Here is a 27677-nt window from a genome sequence, read left to right on the forward strand (position 1 = left end):
TATTTAGTACATTTCGAGAGAGTAATGAAAAGAGTACAAATGCCAAGTACATTGTGGATGGCATGTTTAATTAACCAGTTACCAAGTGAAATTGTCCAAATGATAATGAGAGAACCAGAAGAACAGTCAGAAAATTATGACTATGTTAAATCTCTTTTGCTTAAGTGCTACAGACTAAGTCCTGAAAAATTTAGACAACTTTTTCATTCTCATGAGAATACTGATGGAAAGTCATGGAAAGAATATTACCACGAGCTTGAAACGTATTTTAATGGGTGGACTGCAGGACTTAAAATAAATAGTTTTGAGAGTTTAAAAGACCTGATCATCACAGATCGAATGAAAGCTCGGGTACCGCCAGATATACGAGAGCGTTACTTGGATCAGTGGACCCATATAATTTCACCTTATACATTAGCTGAAAAGGTAGATGAATTTATTGAACTCAAAGATGTTTTTAAGAATCATATTCAGTATAATAATAAATATAGTAACAATAAGTTTTTGAAAGAAGAAAATGTCGCCAAAGGTGAACAAACAGAGTCAAGTCGAAGTACAACTAGTAATCAAACTGTTTGCTACAATTGTTATGATACCGGCCATTTTGCCCGTGATTGTGTAAATCCAAAACGTCCAAAGTTTTGTACTGCCTGCAAAACAGAAGGACATGGTACAAAGGAATGTCCAAAGATAGCGTCTTTCCCATTAGTCAATGCAGTTTCGTTTATACCCAGTTCCAGTAATAGTACAACGAAGAATATTATCATAGAAGAAGTAAATACAAGTGCTCTTATGGATACCGCTGCGGATATATCTATGTTAAAATATAGTTTTGCACAAACGTTTAATAAAAATATACATAAAAACATAGTTACACGAATTCGAGGTATTGGAGGTGTAAGGGAGTCACTAGGAATTATCATACTTAATGTGACTATAGACAGGGTAAAGCTGAAGGAAGTTCTGTTTTATGTAGTGACTGATGATACATTTGAAGGCCCGGATGTTCTCATCGGGAACGACATCATTGACGCACCCGAGATAATAATGGTTAGAAATCAAGGCAGGTCCAAGTTAGTTCATGTGGAAGACCTGGATTTTTTGCATGATTTCCAGGTTAATGAAATGCCTGATAGGGTTGTGTTGAAGACTCTCGAAAAGTTCGTGATTGAACCGCGTACAGTTCAATTGGTAACGCAAGATCTACTACCAACATCAAATGACTACGTAAATCCAACAAAACTGCAAAGAAATGCCCAAGAAAGTATTATCATTGCACAAGAAAAGATGAAAAGGAATTATGACAAACATCGATGTGATGCATTTAAGTACAATATAGGTGACGTTGTGGTCGTAAGACGATTACCTGAACAAACTGCCTTATCTAACACTAAAACCCAAGTTAAGTACAGAGGTCCTTTAACAGTCATCAAAATATTACCATCCGACACTTATCAAGTATCTGATTTACGCGCAGTTGGACAAGGAAGAAGAAGGCAACATAATTATACGACAACCGCCCACGCTTCGCAAATGAAACTATTTCATCTGGTCAACGACGAAGATCTGTCTGATGATGGGGACAATATTACTGGAAGTAAGAAACACTTCATTGCTTGTGAACCCATAAACGACAACAATACTACAAATCAATGCAACGACGATCCAAATAAAAATTTAAGCCAAGATAACAGTAGACCAAAGAGGTGTAAAAGTGTGCAGTGTAAAAGTGTGCCGCTTCACTTGAAGGATTATAAGTTGTTTCGAAGGGACGAGGTCGTCCAAAAGTCAGGATGGTCGAGTGTAAAAGTGTGAACGTGAACATTAATTATATTCTTATTACATATTTAGTATTCCATGTATTGGCAACAGCAGTATTTAGTATTCCATGTTTTGGCAACAGCAGTTCTTGTGTACGATATAGATTTTGAGTTTTTAGAATAACGGTGTGCGTAAATTTTAATAAAAGTAAACAATAAATGATCTGCGTTTGTTTTGTTTTTCTTCTAAAAGTTGTTTCTTACAATAGTTGCGACACTGTGTAATTGGTCTGATGATCTTCAACTAACTAATGCTATTTCTCGCCTAGCTGGATCTGCAAAAAATTGGCAAATGACACGAGATAAAATTTATAATGACTGGATAGCATGGAAAACTGCCCTCTATGTCAGATTTAAAAGGCACATTACAATGCAAGAATTTTTAGCTCATCAGAGCTCTCGCAAAAAATAATAATTAAAGTTTAGTTGATTATATTTTTGCTAAGGAAAATGCTTCTTGAAAAAGCTCAGTTTACTACAACACAAACTGATCGCTTTTCTATGATAATTGGTGATATCATAAAAGAAAAATGGCGGATTGCCTCAGCTACTCAGAATTTAATTCATTTCGAAGAATTAATTGATAGAGCTACCGCACTTGATGTAAATCGAAGTTTCCAACAAGAAAATATGTCACGCCAATCAACTAACAACTTATTTTCAGTAACGAAATCTCAGTAAAAAACTTTCAATTTGCACGTTGAACCACAACGCAAATATAGTCCTACTACTGACAATGTACGAGATATTACTTTCTGGAGAAGTGGACAAAAAGGTCCTGCTTCTTTCATGCGCAGTTTACCTCCCCCTTAACGAAATTCACCTACAACTCAATCAAGAAATTCATCACGATCAGTTCAAGAATCCAACAAGCAACTGAAAACTCTGTTCCCGTCTACTAGATACTCAATTAGTTCTAGTAACAATGAACCACGCTGCGCCACCAGTTTAAATTATCCGAATTCTCATCTCAACACAAACCGCAACCTCCCACTTGCAAGATCTGGGCGTGCAAATGAAGATGATCATTCAATAAATTGTATTAAATGTTGAATTGAATTACCTGTTATCATTAATAACAAAAAGAAGTTCAAGTCCTCTGTGATCCGTGTGCAGACGTTACTATTATTCAAAATTCTTTCTGTTAATCCTGTTAATAAAATCCTGTTAATACCGTTATTCACCCACGGTCTGATGGATATTTTCAAGTCGTCGATCCTTTAATAAACCTTATTGGATGGATTTATTTAAGCATCAAGGTTGGAAACATGGATAATCTAATGACCAAGGTTGGAATTTGTTCCCAACTTCCATTTTCGCTCATTTTGGGATTTGAATGGCTACACCAAGTGCAAGCTAGATGCACTTACGACTCTAACGGTTCATTATGCATTTCTACTCCATCTGCACTCCATTTATAGAAATGTATTCATTCATCGATACCTAGCATTAACTGCATTGCTTGCAGTGAACTCTCAGTACCATCATGATGTTGTTGTTAAACTAAGTAAGCATCCTCCTCAAATTGAACTGATTCCAAAATCTGCTGGATTATTTGAGCTTCTGCATTCAGAACTTGGTGCTGTAATTGGACAATTTTCAGACAGATTTTATTCTGATGATTTCAATATTGGACTATGTCCTTATGTGGAATTTAAAATAGAATTGCAACATGGCAAGTGTATTCGTTGTCGACCATATTGCATTACAGAACCAGATCACCAGTTTTTGAACACTCAAATTCAAAAATGGTTGAAACAAGGAATTTGTCGTCCTTCTAACTCACCTTACTCTGCCATTGCTTTCATCCTTCAGCAGCCCTACCATGAAAGCACTCCAAGACTACGAGTTGTAGATTTCTCAGGCACTATCAACACCATCACCAAGATTGATTCGCACCCAATCGACAAGATGGAAGATGTTATTAAACAAACCGTAAGAAAACGCTTTAATTTTAAAATTGATGTAAAATCAGCATTTAACACCAATCGCGTCAGAGAATCTGACATCTACAAAACTGGTTTTGTAATCGCTGACGGACATTACAAATTTCTTTGAATGCCAATCTGGTGTCATTAACTAATTAAATTTTAATTTCTGGCTTTTAATGATTGGACTTAATTTTTGAAAACATACTAAAAATATATATAATAGGTGGTAAAAATGGAAATTAGAAAAAAATTGAAGCACTTAATGTATTTTTAATGTATTCCTTCTTTGAGAATAGGTGTTTTTACCTCTTTTTAAAGCTTTCTCAAAAGCGTGTTTCGAATTAAGGCGAGATCTATATAAGCTTACCAGCGTTATTAACTTACTTCCTGTAATATAAAAGGTTATCGGCATCATATAATAAAAAATATAAAGATGAAACTGATTGATTAGGATATAAATGACTGATTAATTATTAAAATGAATTATTTCTGACTTTTAAAAAGAGATAGTTTCAGTTTTCTGCTCCAAATTTTGTTTTTACTAAAGGTACACATTTTGTTTTTAATACTTAAGAAAGTTTTTAGTTATGTTAAGATCCCTTAGAAATCCTGAATTCAGCTTGAAAAATTATTTTCTGAGAATTTGAAGTATATTAATTTATTTAGATTTTAAATTTGTATTTTTGAATTTTTATAATTTTTTTTAATTTAGGTCAATTTCAAAATTTATTAAAATGTATTATTGTAACATCCATCTTAAAATCTGGTAATGTTTCATAAATTTATAGATCGATTTCAGTTCTGCCTGCATTCTCTAAATAAATCGAAAAATTAATATCAGATCGAGTATGATTTTTTGTATTCAATAAATTTCTTTTTGCTGATAACTGGTTTGTTTTTTTTTTTAAAAATAGATGATACACCACAAATGCATTTTTAAAACTTACATATTTCATTAACTCAAGCATTATTAGTAATAAGCATTCTAAAATTTAAAGCATTCATTTTTAATCAAAAAATAAATTTTTCTGTTCTACAATTTTCCTGTTCATCCTTAATAACATTTTTGGATATAAACACACTTAAGCTACAAGTTGAATTAGATTTAGTTACAATAAATACTTGTTTTTTATCAAATAATACAGATTTAAATTTAAACAAGACCATATACATATATTTCAGCTTAACGAATATAAATTTTAAGATTGAACCTAAATTTTACTCAAATGAATGCAAACTGTTCTTGTTAATGAATGCAAACTGTTCTTGCATTTTCAAACTGCTCTTGTTTTTCCTTACAATTTGTAAATACAAAACCAAGGTGACTCAGGAGATAGAGAACTCACCTCCCAATGAGGTGACCCGGAAACGAATCCCGGCGCTGGCTGGTTGATACGAATTCTGTGCCAAGCACAGTGTTAACGAAAAGATATCCTCAGTGGTAGACGGATCATGGGTTAGAGTCCCTTTGCCATCTGGCTAACCGTGGGAGGTTTTTGCGGTTTTCCTCCGTATAACGTAAATGTGGGTTAGTTCCATAAAAAACCCTCCACGAAGGCAAGTTTCTCTCAATACTAGATCCAGGAGTTTCCTTGTCTTCACGATTAGGTTCAAAATTGCAAGGCTTTGGAGTTTAACTCCAGTAGTAGTAAATTCAAAGTTGGGTCGGCTGTTTAATGACTATTATGAAGTAAAACCTGTAAATACCATTAAATACATTGGTTTGTATATTGATTTAATTTCAAATTTAAAGAATTTCTCAATGAAATTTCTATTAAACTAAGCTTTGTTCTTTATAAATTTTCTTTTGCCTAAAATAGGAAACTTTTAATGATTTCTTATTGCTCTTTATTATTCTAGGTTTTATTCTGTTAGTAACTATATTTTAGTTTGAAGGAGTGACTTTTAAACAAAAAAGAAGAGCAGTTCTTGAACAAATTTTTTATTTATTTACAAGTTCCATGTTGTAAGGGTGGAACCCTTCAAAAATTTTAAAAGTTAAACATTAAATACAAGCCGATGCTTTGTATCCGGCAGTTCAATGGTTGACTGATTCATTCACACTACAGCACAGAATATCAGCCATCTAGTGGAGAGATTTCTAAATTAATCTAATTCTTACTGCTACATTTCTCAATAACTTTAAACCCTAATTGTACTTAGTAATCTCTGTACAGAATAAATGCCTGAAGATTTTATAAATTACACTAGAAATACTAATGCATGCAATTATAAGCAATTATAAATATAATTATAACCAAAAATTATATACAATCTATCCGCCGCAATGTTTTAGGTCGAATCATTTTATATCTTTTCTAATATAAATTACTTAGTAAATTAAGAGAAAAAGAATATATTTCAGACAGACGTCCAATTTCAACTGTTGAACTTCTAACTATACGCTAGGAAATTTATTGAAAGCATTTTCCTTATTTAGCTCGGAAATTATACAATAATTTGCCATTGGAATAGCAGTCAATGAGCAACTATCCACATTTTAAGTAAGTTTTGTTTAGGTTTTCATTAGAAATTGTCAATATTGATTTTTATTTCCACATCTAGAAGCGAAATACTTATTCTTATTCCAGTATGGCCAGCATTAGCGTTTTCTATCACAATATTTTTATTTTCATATTTATAATATTTTTTAATTTATTAATTTAACACCATTTATTGTATCAAATTTTATCTTGAGCAATAAATTTTTTAATTACAAGCAATTTTAATAATCTTCCGATCTCTCATATTCCTCTTCACTCCGAATTGGAGCATAGGACTTCTATCATAGCTTTCTATCGCCCTCTAGCTGTGGCCAGATATTTTGCCTCTCTTCATGCCTTTCTATTGCAGTGCCGTAACTTCACCCCTCGGGGCCCTGGGGCAAAAATTTTTGGCGGAGGACCTTTCAAAAACTTTCAGTACTCCATCTCTAATCGTCATTTTCGCTATTTATGTATTATGTTAGCGAATATGTTTATGAAAACAAGTTATTTGTTCGCATATAAATTGGATAACAAAACATTGTAAGTTTTCCACATGGCAAAATACAAAATTTCAGCGAAATCGATTAATCCTGAGAAATTAAATTTTAAAAAAGTCGTACTTATAAAACTCAATTTCTCAAGAACTAATCAACCAATTTCGCTCAAATTTTGTATTTTCCATGTGGAATTAGATACTTTAAAATGATACAAAAAAAATGCCTTACGATTCAAAAGTTTTCAGACTATTATTGTCCCGTAGTGGACTGATCGTTAAGACTCGGCTCCCAGCAGATCACCGAAGTCAAGCATCACTGGCTGCTGTCAGTGTGCGGGTGTGTGACCACTTGGATCAGTCTGCGTAGGGACCGAGGGTGTGCGGTATTGGTCCTCGTTAAACTGTTCTACCATAAAGTGCTCGACTTCGCGTGCAGGTCGCCGGGCTACCGAACCGGGGGTGCCATCCTCTCTGCAGAGGATCAAACCTCAAGGTATGTTTCCCAGACCGTCGCCAATAGCCTATTGTGTAGCACTAGTGCGACGTAAATGATCAACAACATCAGACTATTATTAAATAAAAAATAATAAATATTTACTAAAAGTTATTTTTTGCATGGAATTATCTTTAGATAAAAGAATTTTATAATAGTGTGCAAAATTTTTTCAATTCCCTTAACATTTGGGGGTCCAAACTTTGGATGGCCCACCCGACCCAACTATTGGGACCATATTTCCCAGATTACAGCTACTTCCTATATTACGGGGGTTAGAAAATCGAATCTGTTGAACAAAAGTTATATTTATTCAGGGAAAGTATGTTTTTGTGTCTGATTGCGTAACTTAAAATAAAATATCGTGCGCTAATTAATTTGCATATTTGAAGTCACACCCTCGAATTATTAAGATGGAGGCCTAGAACGTGAAGATCCGATCATTAAATCAAAAGTTATTCAGGGTGGTACGTTTTTTGTTCACTGCACATAAATGTTACCAATTTACGGCATCTCACCGAGGAAATATGACTAGGGGGGAGTTATTCAAGTTGTCTCCTCTTGTCTCGCATGTCCACAGTAGCTTCCTTTTCCTCTAAATATAATGCTAATCATAAAATACCAATTTTATAAACCTGTTGAATCCGGTTACTATACCGTTAGAAAGGTCTTTTCAAGACAAAACCATTATAATAATAAAAATTATTTTTTAGTTTCAAATCTAAAAGTTTTTGATCGCGTTATGGAAACTGAAGGAATTATAGACTTTTTTTTCTATTGGCATATATATCCACATTTTAAAAAGTCCTAATTGAAAAAATATACAGAAATTCTTTCTCTATATACATCGATTAACAAAAAACAAAGTTGCTTTACTCCAATATGGACAGGTCCCTAGAAAATATAGCTATATTTTGAAAAGAATTCGTTCTTGAATATTTGGCCTATGTATTCATGACGCCTTGTAATCATATCGATGGTTCAAAACTAAAACAACGCTTCTGCACTCACTTCTCATTCAAATAACATGAGAAAATAGTGCAGAAGTGTCGTTTTAGTTTTGAACCAACGATATGTGGCAAAATTGTGCCGAAGGGCAATATATATATTTTTTTAATGAAAGAAAAATGAGAAAAAGTCAAAGCATATTTGCTAATTAAAAAAAATTCTTTTTAATGGTTTCTCATGGCAATGAATTTTAATTGCTACGGATTTCTAAGCTGATGCTCATAGCTTTTTTATTAAATTAAATGCGTTTTTTTTATTAAATTAAATATGATTTTTTTTAGATAAAATAAAGATTGCATTTCATTTTTTAATGAAAACAAAGTTGTTGAAAACCCTAAAAATTCGAAGTTCCAATTTAAAAAATTTAAAGGTCTTAATAATTTAAAAAATATAAAATAAGAACAAAATTCATGCACACAATAAACAGTAAAATTATCAATTAAAGTACTACGCAAATTAAATTTTATATACGAACATAAAGAAAAGCAATTTTTATGTTACCATTCTTATAAAAGAATTCTAACAGTAGATAAATATAAAATTTAAATGTATTAAATGAGTTAATGCAAACATTTACTTACCTCCTTATAAATAAATTTACATTTGGTTTTCTTGTTTTCCAAAGAAAAATTTTATTAAGAATGGGAATTATTGATATCACGATTAATGTTTGAAAAAATGAAGTTGCAAATAATTTTAAAAACTCTTAATTAAAGTTAAATTTCAATTTCAAAAATTGAACAAAACAAAAGGTAACAGAATTTATATCTGAATTAAAAATGGTTAATTTAAATGACGCAATTAAATGAGTTAAAAACTGGAATTTAACTGCAACGTTTTACGTTTGTCTCAGAAAAAATCTCGTGACAAAATGACCTAAGTAAATGTTAACAAGAGTCATCCCCTTGGATCCCTTAAAAGCTTACATCCGTTTTCGTCAGGGCCGGATTAAGACCTCTTGAGGCCCTAAGCACTGAAAATATTTTGGTGCCCCCTCTAACAATTAAAAATATATCTACTATTAAGTCAAGTGTTAATTCAAAATATTAAATCAAAATTTTTTTAAAAGAAAATATTTAGTCAAATTAAAACAAAAAAATTTAAATAATATAATCAATTCAAAACTTTTCAATTAATAAAAAAATAAATAACTTCTGTTTGTGTGTATGTACAATGTGCAAAAAAGCAAACACTCTGAGTAATTTATGATGGAAAGTTTTAATCTTTATATACTAAGACTCAAAATACTTTAAATTAGAAAATCAGACACGTACTTTTTCTAAAAAAAGCATACCTTTTTTTTCAATGGATTCGAATTTCTTGAGTCTCGAAATAAATAGCTCTATTTCGAGAATTTTTTAAACAAACTAAAAAATTTAGCACCCAATAATAAAATTTATTTACCTAAAAATAGTTCTGTGTCAAAAATACTTTTTAAAAAGTATTAATTATTTTATATTTTATTTATTAAGAGAATAGTCGAAAGAGCTTTAAATTTAAAATTTAACAAATGTTATTTTAAATGACAAAATACAAAATTTAATGTGTACTAAATCTGTCAAATACAATTGAATTATTTAATTTCAAAAAAAATTATATCTAATATTTAATTTCTCAAGAACTATTCGACAGATTTCGTTCAAATTTTGTATTTTACCATTTAAATTAATATTCTTTAAAATTATATAAAAATTTGTATATTTTTAAATTTAAAATTGTTCCGACTATTAATAATAAATAATTTTTAAAAAAAACTATTTTTGACAGGGAATTATTTTTAGGTAAATGAAATTCATCATTAGGTGCAAAAACTTTTCAATTCGGAGCAAATATTAGGTGCAAAAAATTATATAATTTTTAATACCTAATTTTAATTTTATTTTTACATTTAAGTTCAATTAATTTTTTGTTATTAAAATGTAATAATGGTTTAGAAAAATTAAACTCTTCACTTATATTGATTCAGACATAATCAATGTTGATGGATGAATAATAATTATTCATAAAATTTTTGAAGGGTTTAGCTACAATCTGAAGCAATATAAGCTTTACACTATTACAACATGCTTTCAAAAGCAATAATTTAGAATAATGTTTTAGTACAATAAACTTTTTGTGTGCATTCACGTAGGATTTTACCATTTTTTTTCCTTTCATGAAATTTATTTTTCTTCTTATATTTCTGTAAAAATGTCATAAAAATTTTTAGAGTCATAAAGAGTAGTTTTATCTGTTGCTTATAATTTTTATTTACCAGAAATGACTTTGTTAAAATAAGGATAAATTATCGATACTATAATTTCAATAGCCTATTGAAATATTAACTATTTTAAATATTAAAATTGTGAAACTTAATTACGAATTGCAAATAAACTTAAAAGTTTTTAAGAAAAGATTGCTAGTTATTTTACATATGATGCATTAAATGTTAAATGATACACTATATGTTAAAATAACCAACTTTGAAATACCTTCTACTAGATCTTAGTACACATTTTAACACAAAAGGAAGAAAAAGAACTTTTGAATTTAAAATTTCGGTACAGGCAAAGATGATAAAAGAAAAATTTTGAAAATAAATATTTTCTAAGTGGAAGTACATCAAAGTTAACCATTATAACAAGGCTATTTATCAAACACCTGACTTTTGCTTTTCTTAAAAACAAATTAGTGATTTCGTTTGAACAAAATTAAACTTATATTTCATTAATCTGCCTTTAAAAACCTGTTCAAATTTTAATAATTAAAATTATTTGCCCAATGAAATGGAAGATTCCTCAAGTATTGTTTATAAAAACATTTTCATTTTCAATAAACATTGGGGAAAAGGAGGATGAACCAATTTAAATAGAATAAATGGTTACCTACGTCAAATCTAAAATTTCTGCACGAGTCTTGTTCCTCTTTATATGACCGTTTCCCGAAACTTTTCTTTTAAAATAGTCACACAAATCAAATAGTAAAATATTCGATAGAGTTAAATTAAAAGTAAACAATGCGAAAAAAGTAAAATAATCTAAACACGAACCAAGTTGAAACAAAATACTGTAAGCTAAGGTGTAAAGTGTTTACCAAAATGTTAAATTTGTGTGTATATACGGGAAATCAGTTACTGATTGTAGCTTAAATAATGTTATTGGTTTAAAATTATGTCAATCAAGAAACTTTTCTTTTTCTTGACCTCCCACTTTCTTCAATCTTAAGTCACAATTTATTTGTATCTCTACCCCCCCCCCCTCGAAAGGACAGCAATTTGAATTTTCTGAGATATGGACCCTTTTCTCTAAAAAAAAAGGGAGGGGGAATGAGTCACCTATATGATGCTTAAAGATATCTGAGATGAAAGGATGTTCTCTGTCTGTGGTAAATCAATTGGTTGCACTTGTTGGTGACAATCACAGTGGTCCTTTTGAGGAGCCTCTGAATTCATGTAATCGAATGCTGGCAATATACATCTTTTGTTGTTATACAGCGGGATTGTTAGTTACATGCAGAAAGCAAGATCAGGTTAAATTGGACCACGTTTCCCAGCAGTCTGGTGCTTATAATAAAATAACAGGAACAACAATATTTTCCCCACTCGTTTATACAGAATGACCAATTTTTATTTTAAGAAAAAGTTAAATGGACAATGGAAATACATGAATTAATTATTTATTTATTTCAATTTGATATACATACGAGCTACAAGTAAAAATTAAGCACAACTATTAAATTTATTTTTAGTGACAGAAATAATATTATTATTTTCAAAATATTCACATGTTCAAATTATCTTAGTAAAAGTTGATGAAATTATATATATATATATATATATATATATATATATATATATATATATATATATATATATATATATATATATATATATATATATATATATATATATATATATATATATATATATATATATATATATATATATATATATATATATATATATATATATATATTCTCAATAATAATTTTGATTGGCTCAAACTTTAATCATTATCATTAAGGATTTCCTTTATTAGTTATTAAACATATTTTTAAATTCAATTAATAAAAATATCTTTCCTAAATTTTCTATTTATTTTTAATTTGAAATTTTCGGTACTTTTCTTAGTTCCTAATTATAACTATACAAATTTCGTTATAAGATGTACAAAATATAATTTACTTGCACTAAATCCAATTCAATGATTGAAAATTTGATTTTATTGCTACTTGTTTCTTACATTTGCTTTTAAAATTAAATCAGTTTAGATGGGTGCTCTTTTTAACGAATTTTTCACAGTCAACGAACATCCGGTTCACATTGTGAATTTACGCATCTTTTGTGCTCAACTTTTATATTATTTTTATTTATACAAGACTCTAAGGACTAAGGAACCTGTAATTCTTTCCTTATTAAAAGACTAGCTGCTTGCATTCATATTACATAGTATATATTTTAAATCTTAAATTCTAATTTCAATATTCGATATATATAGATAAAAGAAAATCATAAGTGATACGAAGTGTGTGGTCATATTTTCTCAAATTTAACCTCTCCTCCACAAAGAAATTTCGAAAAATGATACTTACTCAGCTCCTTTTTCTTAATTTAGTGAATAAAAAAAAATATTTGACGTAAAATTTTGAAATAAATTTTTGCAACACAACCTTTACGTAATTAGATAATTTCTTTTTCCAGTTGCAATGAAAATATAATTAAAAATATAGTATAAGCAAATATTTTTAAAAAATGTGCAGCACATAAAAGCAAACACATGCATAACACAGTTTTTTTTCACATCAAAAATCACATTTTTTGCATCATCAAATCATTGCATCAACATTTTGTAAATCAAATTTTTTTACATAAAAAATCAAATTGTGGAAGTATTAACGAAAAATATTCTGTAAACATGAATCGTAGCAGTATATTATAGAATCATTGTAATGGATAAATAAGTAGAGAATATCGCATAGAAATTCACTACCTAATTTTCTATATAAGACCAAAAATCTTTGATACATAACATCTTTCTTTTTTTTTCTTTTATTATGTAAAATTTTGTACTTAGAAATGCTTGTTATCTACTATTAAAATGGAAGCTTAAAATAATAAATTTATAAGTGTTTCGAAGAAAAAAAATTTGTACTGCGAACATTTAGTTAGACTTTGTGGTGCCCCCCTATCCTCTGGTGCCCTAAGCACGTGCTTAGTGTGCTTAATGGTTAATCCGGCCTTGGTTTTCGTAGAACATCTAGATAATTGCTAGTTTCAGACAACTTAAGGGACATATAGATGGTACTGTAAATATATGACATTTTATAAAAGCACAAAAGAGCCCAGGGTCATAAAAATGATTTAGGCAATTTAAAGAAGGAAAAGGTCATTTTCCCATGGTGTAAAAGGAGATGGCTATTTTTTGAGGAGTCAGATAACTGTGGGTCAACTCTGTGGGGGATATGAAGGTTTTAACACCTTCATACCACCCACAGTCAAAACAGTGGTGCTTATTTTAGTTTTCTAAACACTTGTTATGTTTTTTTATGATGTGCTCTTCTTCTCTTTTCGTGTTTTTGTTTTAAATTTTTTTAATAAATTAAAAGTTGTAATATGTAGTAAAAAATTGAAACAAAACCGAAGCATTTTTCTTGGGGGGGGGGGATTTCTATTTCAATTTGAAAAATAGCTATTAAATTGGGAATAAAGTAGTTTCTTTTTCTGAAATTCTCAATTCTGTTTTACTTTATTGTAGCGAATTTCAAATTTTCAGAAGGGGAGGCTAAAGTTTTCGATTTGGAAAATAGCTTTAAAGTCGAAAATAAGAGTTAAATATAAATTTTACTTGACCTTATTCTTGCGAATGTCTGATATTCAGAAGGTGTGAAGTATATTCTTCACCCCCTCACTTTAAGAAGAAAATAAAATTTTCTTTTTTAAAAATAGCTTCAAAGTTTTTTTTTTTTTTAAGCAATTTTACTGGATTTTATTATTTCAAATGTCTAAATTTCTGAAGATACTAAAAACATTTTAGCCCCCCTTACTTTATATCAGAAGAAATTAAAGTTTTCTATCCCCTTACTATAATTTAAGAGGGAAATGAAGTTTTCTATTTGGAAAATATCGTCGAAGTTATGAAACAAAACAATTTTTTCCCTCTGAAATTTTCAACTTTACTTGATTTTATTCTATTAATGTCTAAATTTCAGAAGATGAGAAGCAAATTTTTCACCCCCTCACTTTTATTTCAGAAGAAAATAAAGCTTTCTATTTGGAAAATAGATTCAAAGATGACATTTTTTTTTTAGTTACCAATTTTTATTATTTTTGAGCACTTTGAAATTTCAGAAGGGGCGAAACACTATGTTCGCCCCCCTCATTATTATTTAGGAAGTAAATAGAGTAAAAATTGGAAATAAAATACTTTTTCTACTTTTACTTTACTTTTCCAAAAGTCAAAAAACATATTAATCGCCCATAACAGAATAACTTGATGTATATCTTCAAAGCTGAAAAAGAATAGCTTTTTTTTCCTCTAAAATTACCTACTTTACTAGACTTCGTCTTGGCGAATAACTAAATATCAAAAGAGGCAAGGCACATAAATGTTAGAGGAATAAAAAGTTTTCTATTTCAAAAATAGCTTCAAAATTGAAATTTTTTTTCCTTTTTAAATTACTGATTTTACTTGACTTTATTTTTGTGAGTGTCTAAATTTCAGGAGGGGCGAAACGCATCGTTTGCCCGGTCATCTAAATTTTAGAGGGGCCCTCTGCCTCCCCCTGGTTGGCACGCCACTGGGTCTGACGCAATCAACTACATGCAGCTGTGGCCTTTCCCCTTCTCTGCAAAGCGTGTTTGTTCTTTTAAGAAGGGGAAATATTTTGTGAAAAGGTGTTTTGCCGTTTTTTACCCTTCCCTTTATGTTATAGTGGGTACGCAATTACAAAAAAGACAATTTTCATCAACTCTATCTTAACACAATTTCTTTCTTACATATATATAATTAGAGTGCTTTATAGAAAAAAAAAGTCTCTTCATATGGGGCCCCCTTGACCGTCGGGGCCCCGGGGCGGTGCCCCGGCTGCCCCGGCGTAGTTACGGCCCTGTTCTATTGCTTTCAATTCATTTACAATCATCCTGCCCCAAGTATTTTTAGGTCTTCCTCTTTTTCTATTGCCCAGAGTGTTCCAATCAAAAACTTGTTCTTCGTAAATCTGAAAAATTTAGAGTAAAACATGAAGTTTTTTCATGTGATTTTCATTGCAGTGCCGTGCCTCAGATCCACATATTAGGACAAATTTAACATTAATATTGAAAATTCTAATTTTTGTTGAATTTGTCATGTTTTTGTTTTTCTAGAACTTATTGAGAATAGCGTGACTGCTTTGGGGAATTGTTTTATCTGTTTAGTATATCGCTAACAGTTCCTCCTTTGTTGTTGATTATACTTCCAAGATACATAAAACTGTTTACCCCCTCTAGTTTATTATTTTCCAATAGTAAATTTAATTATCTAGGATTAATCTTCAAAATTTTAGTTTTATTTTGGTTGACAATAATCCCTATTTATCTTTGCCTCCACGTTTAAAATGCTTGTGTTTGTTTGCATGGCTTGAAGGGTGTTTGTTAGTAAATATAAGTCATTTTCAAAATCAAGATCAGAAAGATATTCATCAAGATTTCATTTCATACCCTTTTTATTCTCTGATACTCTCGTCATAATCCAGTCAATAACTATTAAAAATATTGTTGGAGAAAGTATACAGGCCTATCTAACATCACCAACAATCAGAATCCCTCAAGGTTTAGGGTTGATTATAATCTACACGTATACATTTTTAATACTTAAGAATTTTCATTTTCAATTTCTTTTTAATTGAATTTCTCTTCTTTTATGAAACTATCTGTGCATTAAATTTTGAAGTTTACATTTTTTGTTTATGTATCGTTTATGTATGTTTAAAAATGGTAATATCAAGTTAATATAAAGCACCGCAAGTAGTACCTCTTGGAGGCCGAGCCAATTATTTTTAAATAGAAAATTATGAAATTTAAATAAAATTTGTTGTTTGTTTGTTAGCAATAATTCTTAAAAGAAAATGAGGTTCAGTTTTTTTAATAAAAATAAAATAATAAATGTTAAATATGCTGATGTTATCTGTTTACTATCCTTTTATTAAACGTGATGATTCAAGTTAAAAAATAAGTACTTGTGCATTTGTTCTATCTTTCATCGTAGTAAACTATGGAACGCATCACGTTATTAAATGTTTCTGTTGGGCTTTTATGCGAAGGCATATGCAGAGTAATATATAAATAACTTCTTATGATAGAAAATGACAATTTACAATTTGCTTATTAGCAATAAAAGGAAAACAATTTACCACAACAGAAGAAGCTTTTTTTATAATCTTGATTCCATTATTGTATTATTGCCTTGCCTCTCACTGAATTAACATAAAGTAAAATAAATCATGCTTATGTCTACCCTACATTACTCTCATACCAAGTAACAATGTTATCATAAATTTTTAACATTCACTTCCGCATTATACCTGGAAGATAATTTTATAAGTCTGCTAAAACGAGATACTTTCTGGTTTTTGGTAGGCTCATTAGTATTTTGTTTTAATTTTGAATCATCTGTAGAGGGTTGTTCAATGTTTTTATCTAATGGAGAGTTGTTTGCTACGTTTAACAAATAAGCTGGTTTTAGTCTATATATTAAAGCACTGTCATCTTTTCCTTTAATTTTGATTATGAAATATTTTTAATATCTTTTTAACACCGGATTTGGTCCTTGGTAGGCCACTGGATATGCTCCTAGGTTCAAGGCTTTTTTTACTCTATCTAGTCTGATGAATACAGGTAAACATGATAGAAGATCCTTGTTTATGAAAATATTTTGCTTTATATTTTGTCTTGTTTTAACTGGATTTAAGGATTTCATCTGATTTTGTAGAGCTTTTGCAAGCGATTATGCTGAGAAGGGATATTTGGAAGGCTCAAAAAATTCTTCTGGAATTTTTATTGTTTTACCATATACCATTTGTGATATTGAACAGTTTGAATATTTTCCTCGACCAGATCTCAAACCAAGAAGAACAGTTATGAGAGTTTCACCCCATTTTCTTGAATTATGAGCCTTAATTGTACATTTTAGGGTTCTGTGTTGTCTCTTTACTTTACCATTGCAGGCTAGATGATAGGCAGTGGAATGTTGACTTTTTGTGCCGCATAATATTCAAAGGTTCTTAAAGAGTTCGTAAGAGAATTGAGTTCCTCTATCAGTTATTACCTTATATGGCACACCAAATCTTGCTATCCATTGCTCATAGAATGTCTTGGCTACTGTTTCTGTTTCAATATCCTGAATTGAAATGGTTTCTAACCAAGATGTATATCTATCAGTACAAGTCAGGGAATATGTTTTTCCATTTGAAGGTGGAAAAAGTCCAATTAATCTATATGAACTACATCAAATCTCTCGTCTGGTTGTTGAAATTCAGCAAATTGTGATTTAGTGTGTCTGTTAATTTTGGGTTTTTGGCAATTTACATGACTTTGTCCATTTCTGTAAATCTTTTTTAATATTGGTCCATATAAATCGAGATGTTAATTCTTTTACAGTTGATTTGACTCCTGGATGCGCCTCTCTATGTATTTGCTCAAGCACATCATGACGATAAAATTTAGGCACGTATGGTCTGATATTGGTGGTTGAAGTATCACACCATAAAAATTTTCCATTACTTAAGAGATACTTTGAAATTTTAAATAAGGGTTCGTAAGCAAACTTTGCAGCTCTGGATCATCAGTTTGCGATTCGGCTATAATTTCTTTCATCTATTACAGATATCTCTCCTATTCTAGATAACGTATCCACAACGATATTATTTTAACTTTTAACACTTAGAATAGATGTGGAAAATAGAGAAACATATTATAAATGTCTAAGTTCTCTTGGAGAAGCTTTTTCATTTTTCTTGTTTGAATGCAAATATTAAAGGCTTATGATCTGTAAAAATATTAAACTTCCTTCCTTCTAGCAAATGCTTGAAATATTTAATTGATAAATAAATTCCGAGTAACTCTCGATAGTAAGTACTATAACTTCTTTCGGTAGTATTTAATTTTCTAGAATAAAAACCTATTGGTTTCCAACTATCGCTTTCGTATTGTTGGAGTATTGCACATATCGCCAAATCTGAAGCATCTGTAAATAAAGACAGAGGTTGTGGCGAATAAAATCATCGCCAAGCCGAAACATTAATAATACAACCCTAGAGCAGGAGGCAAAACGTCATGAGCTGTGTGGCAGCGTTCTGGGATAGAATTATGAATAAAGTTTTGTTTCATTAAAAGAATGTTATCTTTTCCTTTTGGGAGCAAAATGCTCATATTTTTAACCCTTTGGATGATCTATATGGTTAATCAACTAATTATACCATAATGGTGACCTCGAACATAACACGCATGAAGATTGATTGAAATTTGAAATCGAAAGTAAGCTGTAGATTGTTGTTCCAGAAGCATGAAAAAAATTTGTTTTTTCAAAAGGACTGTTCTACATCATGCAAATTGAAAAGAAGCTACAAAAGACTGTGCCTAAATACAGATAAGTGCTACTGGATCATTATTTAATTAGTCAAATTATTTTTAAACTTAAAAAACTTTAGATAACAGTATTGTTTTAAATGTTACATTGTTCTAAATGTTGAGTAATATGTTCTTAACGGTTAAGAATGTCAATTCATTTATTTTTATTCATTTTCTTAGTGAATATAATATTTTATTTGATTAAGTAACGTTATATATAGTTTTAGTTTGAAATTCATCGTTTTTATTTTGATGTCAGTTAAATCATTATAAACAAATATTTAGGAATTCGTTTTTGAAGACCTTGCATAATGATTGAAGTTTCGGCTGTTCAAATTCCTGTTTACAACAGATCAGACCCTGCCTTATGGTTTGTTATGTGCGAAAGCACATTTGCTTTAGCAAAACCAAAAGCAATTACAGAGCCTATAACGAAATATAATTATGTAGTTTCGAATCTTCCTCTCGATGTAGCTTCCTTAATTCGTGATATTCTTATGAAACCCGATGCAATTGACTCATACGAAAAACTAAAGGAAGAGCTTATAAAGCGTTCTGAAGATTCTTCCCAGCAAGAGATTCGACAACTTTTATCGGGTGAAGAATTGGGTTCTAGAAAGCCTTCTGATTTATTACGTTCGATGAAGCGCCGTGCTCAATCGTTTCAAGTTCCAAATGAACTTATGCTGGAATTGTTTTTACAGCGATTGCCGTCATCCGTTCAATCAATATTAGCAGCAGTTTCTTTTATAACTCTGGACAAAGCGGCTGAAATTTCGGATCGAATTTTAGAAGTTACCCCTTCCCCAGTCGAAAATTTTGCTATTTCTGGTTCTAATGGACAGTCAAGTGAAGATAGAATATTTCACGAAATCGAGAAAATAAATAAAAGGATTGATCGCCTTTCATTTCGAGGTAGATCACCTTTTCAAAGAAACTGCAGTAATCCTTCTAATAGATCTCGATCCAACTCTCAGTATCGAAATCCAGAACATTGCTGGTATCATCAACGTTTCGGAAAAAAATGTAAGCCAGAAAAATGTGTTCAACCTTGCGCTTGGCAGGGAAACGAAACCAGCAAAGAGTAGAGGCGACTTATTCTTTGCCACAAATTTCACGTCGCCTGTCCATTAGAGACCGAAAAACAAATGTTTCCTTTTTGGTAGACACAGGCAGTGACGTTTCTATTTTATGTGCAAATAATTTTCAAAAACGTAACCCACCCTAACAGACACTTATTGCAGCAAATTCCTCAACAATTAATGCTTATGCTCAACAAACTTTAAATTTAGATTTCGGGTTAAGAAGGCAGTTAAATTGGACATTTTTAGTTGCCAATGTAAATACACCAATTCTAGGAGCCGATTTTCTCCATAATTTTGAATTGATGCCTGACCTTAGAAATAAATGTATTCGAGACTTAAAAACTAAGTTAAAAACTCCTGGTCATTTAAAGCAAACAGAACTGCATACTGTTAAAAAAATTTCTGAAGATAATAAATATTTTGACCTCCTGAAAGAATATCCATCTATAACAAAATTACCTGATCCCAATAAACCTGTCAAACATAATACTGTACATTACATATTAACTAAAGGACCTCCGGTAGTGGCAAAGCTCCTGATAGGCTAAAAATCGCCAAATCTGAATTTGAAAACATGATGCAGTTAGGGCATATCAGACCATCTAGTAGCAACTATACTTCACCTCTTCATATGATACCTAAAAAAGGATCATTAGAATGGAGACCAGTGGGTGATTACCGTGCTTTGAATGCACAAACAGTTAAAGACAAATACCCAGTTCCTTGTATCGCTGATATTACTGCAAATTTACGTGGTTCTAAGATATTTAGTCGAATCGACCTTGTCAAAGCCTATCATCAGATTCCCATAAATCCTGGAGACGTTCACAAGACTGCCATATGCACCCCATTTGGCTTGTACGAGAGTTTGAGGATGCAATTTGGGCTATGCAATGCCAGTGCTACTTTTCAAAGGTTTATCGATGAAGTCACTCGTGGCCTAATAAACGTTTATGCTTTTGTAGACGATATTCTTATTGCATCAAAAGATCTAGATGAGCACTTCAAGCATTTAAAAGCTTTATTCTCTAGATTAGAGGAATATGGTCTTTGCATAAACGTTTCTAAATGTATTTTTGGCCTATCATCAGTTGATTTTTTAGGTTTTAACCTTTCTGAAAAAGGAATTGAACCCCTCCCTGATAAAGTTAAGTGTATAACTGATTTTCCTAAGCCCTCTACTCTCACTAAACTCCGTCAATTTTTAGGATTGCTTAATTTTTACCGATGTTTTATACCAAGAGCCGCCCATATACTTGCTCCTTTAGTTCAATTTTCAGAAGGGCATAAAAACAGAAAAAAAGTCTCGTTCTAAAGGTCACGATTTTTCCGAACCTCTTAAGTGGAACGAAAACAGTGAAAATTCTTCTATTGCCGCTAAAAACGCTATTGCTCAAGCAACGCTTTTGAGGCACCCTATTCCTGGAGCTGAAATAAGTATTTGGGTAAATGCATCAAATGTCGCAGTTGGTGGCGCTTTAATGCAACTTTCGCAAAATAAATGGGAACCTATAGCTTTTTACTCTACTAAATTAAATAAAAGTCAGCGCAATTGGTCAACGTATGACAGGGAATTATTTGCTATATACTCCGCGATTAGGAAATTCCGTCACATGATAGAGGGGAGAAAATTTCAAATCTATACAGTTCAAAAACCCTTAATATTTGCCTTTAAACAAAATCCTAACAAATGTTCAACTCGGCAAGTACGACATTTAGATTTCATTTCCCAATACTCTACAGATATCCGTCATGTGCACGGTCTTCAAAACGTAGTCGCGGACGCTTTATCTAGAATTGAAATTGATTCTATTACCAAAGCAACGTTTTTAGATTTTCAGAAATTTGCTGAAACACAAAAAAATGATCCAGAGCTACTTAAATATCTCAATAATCAAACAACTTCTCTGAAACTTGAATTAAAACCATGTCATATTTCTGATGATGACTTAATATGTGATACATCAACCGGCCAGCCAAGACCATTTGTGCCAGAGCCATATCGAAAAATCATATTTGATCACCTACACAATATATCTCATCCTGGTATTCTCGCCACTACCAAATTAATCTCATCTAGATTTGTATGGCCATTCATGAAACGACAAATAAAAGACTGGGTTAAGTGTTGCGAACCTTGCCAACGTTCAAAAGTCCAAAGGCATACTAAAACACCCTTTGGAACATTTTCACTTCCTGGTGGACGCTTTTCCCATGTCCATCTGGACATTGTTGGACCTCTACCTCCCTCTGGTAGTTTCAATTATATTTTGACAATGATTGACAGATTTACCAGATGGCCGGAGGCCATACCAATTCCTGACCAAAAAGCAGAAACCATCTGCAAATTTTTCTTTAATGCATAGATTAGCAGATTTGGTTGTCCTTCCATAGTGACAACCGATCGAGGTGCACAGTTTGAAGTTTGAATCGGAGTTGTTCAGAGCGTTTTCAGACTTATTGGGGACGACTAAAATACGGAGTACAGCATATCATCCGATTTCAAACGGAATAGTGGAACGTTTCTCCAGACATCTAAAATCTGCAATAAAAGCACATGAAAATGACCGGTGGCCATTAAAGAAGACTTAAATTGTTCTCCAGCTGAACTAATATATGGTTCTCCTTTACGCCTGCCATGTGAGATATTTGAAAATATAAAACCAACAACATCCAGTCATGAATTCATTTCAAAATTACGAGATGACATGCAGCAAATAATACCAATTGCCACAACATCACATTGCAACGAAAAATTTTACGTACATCCCGATTTGAAAACTTGTGCAAATATTTATCTTCGTGCCGATAATGTAATACATCCATTGCGTCAGCCTTACTCCGGTCCTCATAAAGTGATTAATAGAACGAAAAAAACCATTACCATTGAACTGAATGGTCGAAAAACAACGGTTTCTCTTGATCGAGTGAAACCCGCCTTTTATTTAACGGAAACTGCTCTCGAAACAGCGTCAAAACCAATTGTACCAAATGAGCCAGCCAAACAACAACCAACCGTTGCACATACAAGATCTGGCAGACATGTCAGATTTCCAAAAAATTTAGAGACATACATTACTAAATAATTCATTATTGTAGTTTATTTTGTGATATACGTTAAACAGTTGTAAAAAAAAAAAAAAAAAAAAAAAATATTTTTTTTCCTAATTACTGTTATATTTTCTAATTTCTGTTTACCAATTTTATTATTATAATTAGTTATATTCATTATACAATTCTTGCTATATATTCTGCTCTAGTGGTTTTATCGTTTCTTCGGTAACGCTCAGTCACTGGGGGGATACTCTGTGGCGAATAAAATCATCGCCAAGCCGAAACAATAATAATGCAACCCTAAAGCAGGAGGCAGAACGTCATGAGCTGTGTGGCAGCGTGCTGGGATAGAATTATGAATAAAGTTTTGTTTCATTAAAAGAATGTTATCTTTTCCTTTTGGGAGCAAAATGCTCATATAATTAAACCTTTGGATGATCTAATATGGTTAATCAACTAATTACGCCATAAGGTAATTCAGGATTTGCGTGGGGTAGTAAAGCAACATTTGCTAGATCTTATTTGCATTTTTCAAACCTTTGAATAGCTTCTTCGGTTCAATTAATTTTCCTTCGATCTTTCTTTACTGATCCCTTAAGATATTCATGTGGAATTGCTTGCGTCTTATCAGCATCTTTCAAAAATCTTCTGTAAAAATTTACCATACCAAGAAACATACGTAATTCATGAATAGTTTCAGGCAATTTGTAATCTAAAACAGCTTTGACTTTTTCAGGAAGTGATTTAGATCTTTCTCTGGTAATCAAGTAACCTAAAAATGTTAACTTTTGAACGTCAAAAGTTGATTTAGACATATTAAGTATGAATCCATATTTTTCTAATCTGTCGAAAACTTCCTTTAAGTGAAATCACATAAGCTAAAGGATTTAATTATTGCTGTTTTTGGTTTATGTATTTCTGCGATTGGAATTTGATAATATGCTTTAAATATATCTATCTTCGAAAATATTACTGGACGTAAAAAAAAAATTGTATACCATACTATTCAAAATTTTTTCTACTATTATGAAATGAAATAATTAAAAAATAAGAAATATTTACTGAAATTTAATTTTGTATGAAAATACTTTTGGATAAATGAATTTTATAATTCTGTGAAGAATTTTTCAATTCGCTAAAAAAGTTCTCGAGATTTAGTGAAATGCGCAAATAAAAGAGTTAACATTATGGGGTCCAAACTTCGGACCGCTCTCCAGGCCAAACTATTGGTACCATATTTCCCAGATTACGGCTATCCCCTATATTTTCGGATAAAAATCCTAGTTCTTTGAAAAAAGGGTTTGCTTATTCAGAAAAAGAATGTTTTTGTGTCTGATTTCGTAACTTAAAATATCGTCTGCAGTAAGTAATTAGCATATTTGAGGCCACTCCCTCGAAACATCAAGAATTAATCTTAGAACGCGAAGATCCGATCATTAGAGGAAAGGTTATTTAGTGTTCTGCTTTTGTTGATGCTTTGTACGCTACAAACAATGTTAGATGCCAGAATTTTATAAATGATAGATGCGAGAAGAAAATCCCTAGTGAAGTGACAGGGTATGTAACAGAACACCGCTCTTTCAAACTTGGCAGAATGCCAAATGGTTTGCTCGGGGAGTGACTGTGCACCCAATCCGTGTTTAAATCAAATTTGGCAAGGCAAAGGGTAAAATAAAGGTTCGTTCGAAAAGGAATGAACATGAATAGCGCAAGAGGGGGAAACTGTGAGAAGTAAAACAACCTTTGACCTCTTTCATACTTAACACTTCCCGCAGTGGACTGATCGTTAAGACACGGTTCCTAGCAGATCACCGAAGTCAAGCATCACTGGCTGCGGTCAGTGTGTGGGTGGGTGACCACTTGGATCAGTCTGCGTAGGGACCGAGGGTGTGCGGTATTGGTCCTCGTTAAACTGTGCTACCGTAAAGTGCTCGATTTCGCTCGCAGGTCGTCGGGCTACCGAAGCGGGGGTGCCATCCCCTCCGCAGATGATCAAAATTGTGATGACATGTCTTCGGATCATCCTCCAGAATGTTTCCCAGACCGTCGCCAATAGTCCATTGTGCAGCTCTAGTGCGACGTAAATTAACAACAATAACAACAACATCATACTTAACACATCTGGGCAAAACTTCACTGAAATGGAGCTGAGGCGGTATTTAGAATGCATGTAGTAACCTTACTTATCGGCGAACTTTATCAGCGACAATAATAAAACTAAGCCATATGTTCGCCAAAATAAAGCCTTTACTTTCATAAAATCACTCTCAGTATTTTTAGCGAATAAATTATGCAAAATATTTTTTTGTAAGTCATACTGTATTAAATTAGAAAAACAAATTTTAGAGTAGAAATATTGCTTTAAAGCGATATTAAATGGAAAATATTTAAATTAATTGCGCATTTTATTAATCCTAAAATGTTATTTTCTTTAAAAAATGAATATGATGAATCATGAATGTATTAATAGTCTACAGCAATTTTGACTGTATCCATTTCTAAAGAAGAAAATATCTAGTAAGTGCCTACCAAAATGTAACTAAAAAGTGTAAAAATATCAACTGTGAAATTTAGTTGAATTTAATTTAAAATACAAAAGCGAACCTTAGTGTAAAATAAAGGGAAGAATAGATTAGTAATCATGAAATGTAATAGTCCTACTTTTTAAGTAAACATCGCTAAACTTAAAGATTTGTTAAAAAGAATAAAGAAATTACTTATCAACAAGTTCTTTTAGAAAAAAAGGATAAAGAAAAATAAGAGCCAGGGGAAAAAAATTGAGAAATAAAAAGCACAAGAATAAGAAACTGCTTTTAATACTGAAATGCAAAACTGAAACACGAAGTAATGATGATATGTTTGATTTAAAATTTTGATGAATTCAACTGAAAATTCACTTTGGAAACATGAGCTCAGATTAAAAATGTATTTGAATATTTATTAGAATGCAACTAGAAATTACTTATAACTTTAAATAATGTACAAAAATTGATTTTGAGATTACAAAAAGTTATAAAATTCGCTTTTGAGAAAGCTAAACTTTAATTCTCTAGAACTACTTCAAGAATTTAATAAATGCTCTAAATGTATATTTTACATCCAAATACAAATTATATCTATTTAGCCATTTAGTTTTGAAATGAATTGACCTCGAAAAATGACAAAAAAGAGCTATTTTAACGATAAAACTGCCGCGTTTAAAACGGACAAATTGGATATTTTGACTTTTTAAATGTAGTATCATATAGAGAAAATACTATTTAAAGAAAAATTTGATCGAAAGTAGTTAAAATAAATTAAAGTAAAAAACTAAGTTTCTATTGATTCTACTTGAATTGAAGCATTTGCCTTAAAAACAGAATAGATATTTTTTTAATAAATATTATTTATTTAAATTTTTCGAAGAAGATAAAGTTTTCACAATTTTTTAATAAAATTTAATGAATCTTTTTAAAATCAGTTTCTGCTTTTACTTTTTAAATTTATTTAAAAAAATGAAATAAATATTCTAAAAATGATGACAAGAGGGAAAATTCGAAGGAATGTAAAAATTAAGATAGAGTGAAAAACGTAAGAAATAATGGTAAAATTTAAGAGCAAATACTTTAAAATAAAGGAATTCTAATTTTGTTAATAATTTAAATATTAATTTAGTTTTGTTTTTTGTTAATGATTAGACATGCTGTAGAATCATAATATAAGATCAATAATGTAGGATAATTCTTCATTTCGATTAACGAATGTTTAAAAAGCATTTTGTTTGAAATAGTTTTGAAAAAAAGAATTTTTGTTTCCAACTTCATATGAAATAAATAACATTAACTTTTTACTGTAAAATTTCTACCCATATCTTAATTTCAAGAAGAAAAAATTATAATATTCAAACTTATTCAATATTTTTATGTTCAGTAATTTAAAAACGTAAAAAAAATGTTCATTGAGTTAAAGAACTTTATTTAATTTCTGCAATTCGATTGCTATTTCATATTGTAATTGTAACTTTGAAAGTAATATATATTCTACAGGTTTCTTATTATGTTTTTTTTATGTTTCTATGTCTGTTATGTTTAATATGTAAATTATTACTTTCTTAAAAATTACTTATTTAAAACCAACGGTAACAGAATAGAAAGGGAGAAGCTAAGATGGCGGATGACGTGCTTGACACGTTTTATTTGTCTCTTGAAAATCAGTACAATATTATAAACTAAGCCTTACTTTCAAAGTGCAACATGAATACAGAATTGAGGGAATATGACAGGACAACAATGGGTGAGCTAAATACTCTCATTATTAAGACTTTTGAACGTTTACAGTCTTTTAATTATCGCAAAGCATGTGAAGAAAGTGTAAATGCTATTTCTGTGAAACCCACATACGCGGAAGTAGTATCGCCATCTATGAATGAAAATAATAGCTATACGGCTTGCAGCAAAACAACAAACAGCAATCTCGTAGTTAGTGCCGCTTCTGATTTGGAGAATTTTTCTTCCAATGACATTAAAAAATTACTTATGGAAAAAGGTAATCCTAGAGAAATTCCACTGGACGTGAAAAGTATCAAAACTATCTCTAATAATAGAGTCTTAGTACAGTGTTGTTCTTCTAAAGATAGATTAACATTACAAGAGAAGTTATAGAATAGTCCGAAACTGGTATCTACTGATCCAAAGCTTAGAAATGCAACTTTATTAGTTAAAAATGTTCCAAATAATATTAAAGATG

The 27677-nt window shown here is 31.0% G+C and overlaps 2 protein-coding genes across 3 annotated transcripts in view; both read left to right on the top strand.

Annotated features, from left to right (window-relative positions):
* The first annotated feature begins 4090 nt into the window (after positions 1-4090).
* Positions 4091-27677, top strand: part of LOC107451291 (very long chain fatty acid elongase 4) — a 69866-nt gene continuing 46279 nt past the window's right edge. The window contains exon 1 of one of the 2 annotated variants that reach the window (XM_087169213.1): positions 4091-4298. The gene's annotated coding sequence lies outside the window, so the exon portion shown is untranslated. Of the gene's footprint in view, positions 4299-27029; positions 27225-27677 lie in introns of those variants that run through there. The other variant, XM_043056108.3, reaches the window with a different exon arrangement.
* LOC107451292 (uncharacterized) lies at positions 19125-20352 on the top strand. Its single transcript, XM_016067345.4, has one exon. The coding sequence runs from the start codon at positions 19125-19127 to the stop codon at positions 19899-19901; it is 777 nt and encodes a 258-aa protein (XP_015922831.3). The 3' UTR covers positions 19902-20352.

Source organism: Parasteatoda tepidariorum, chromosome 8 (genome assembly GCF_982258835.1).
Source record: "Parasteatoda tepidariorum strain Cologne lab strain chromosome 8, Ptep-v5.0, whole genome shotgun sequence".
Lineage (NCBI taxonomy): Eukaryota > Metazoa > Arthropoda > Arachnida > Araneae > Theridiidae > Parasteatoda > Parasteatoda tepidariorum.

Excerpts from the sequence above, each read along its gene's own strand:
- LOC107451292 (XM_016067345.4), top strand. The coding sequence starts at position 19,125 with ATGATTGAAGTTTCGGCTGTTCAAATTCCTGTTTACAACAGATCAGAC.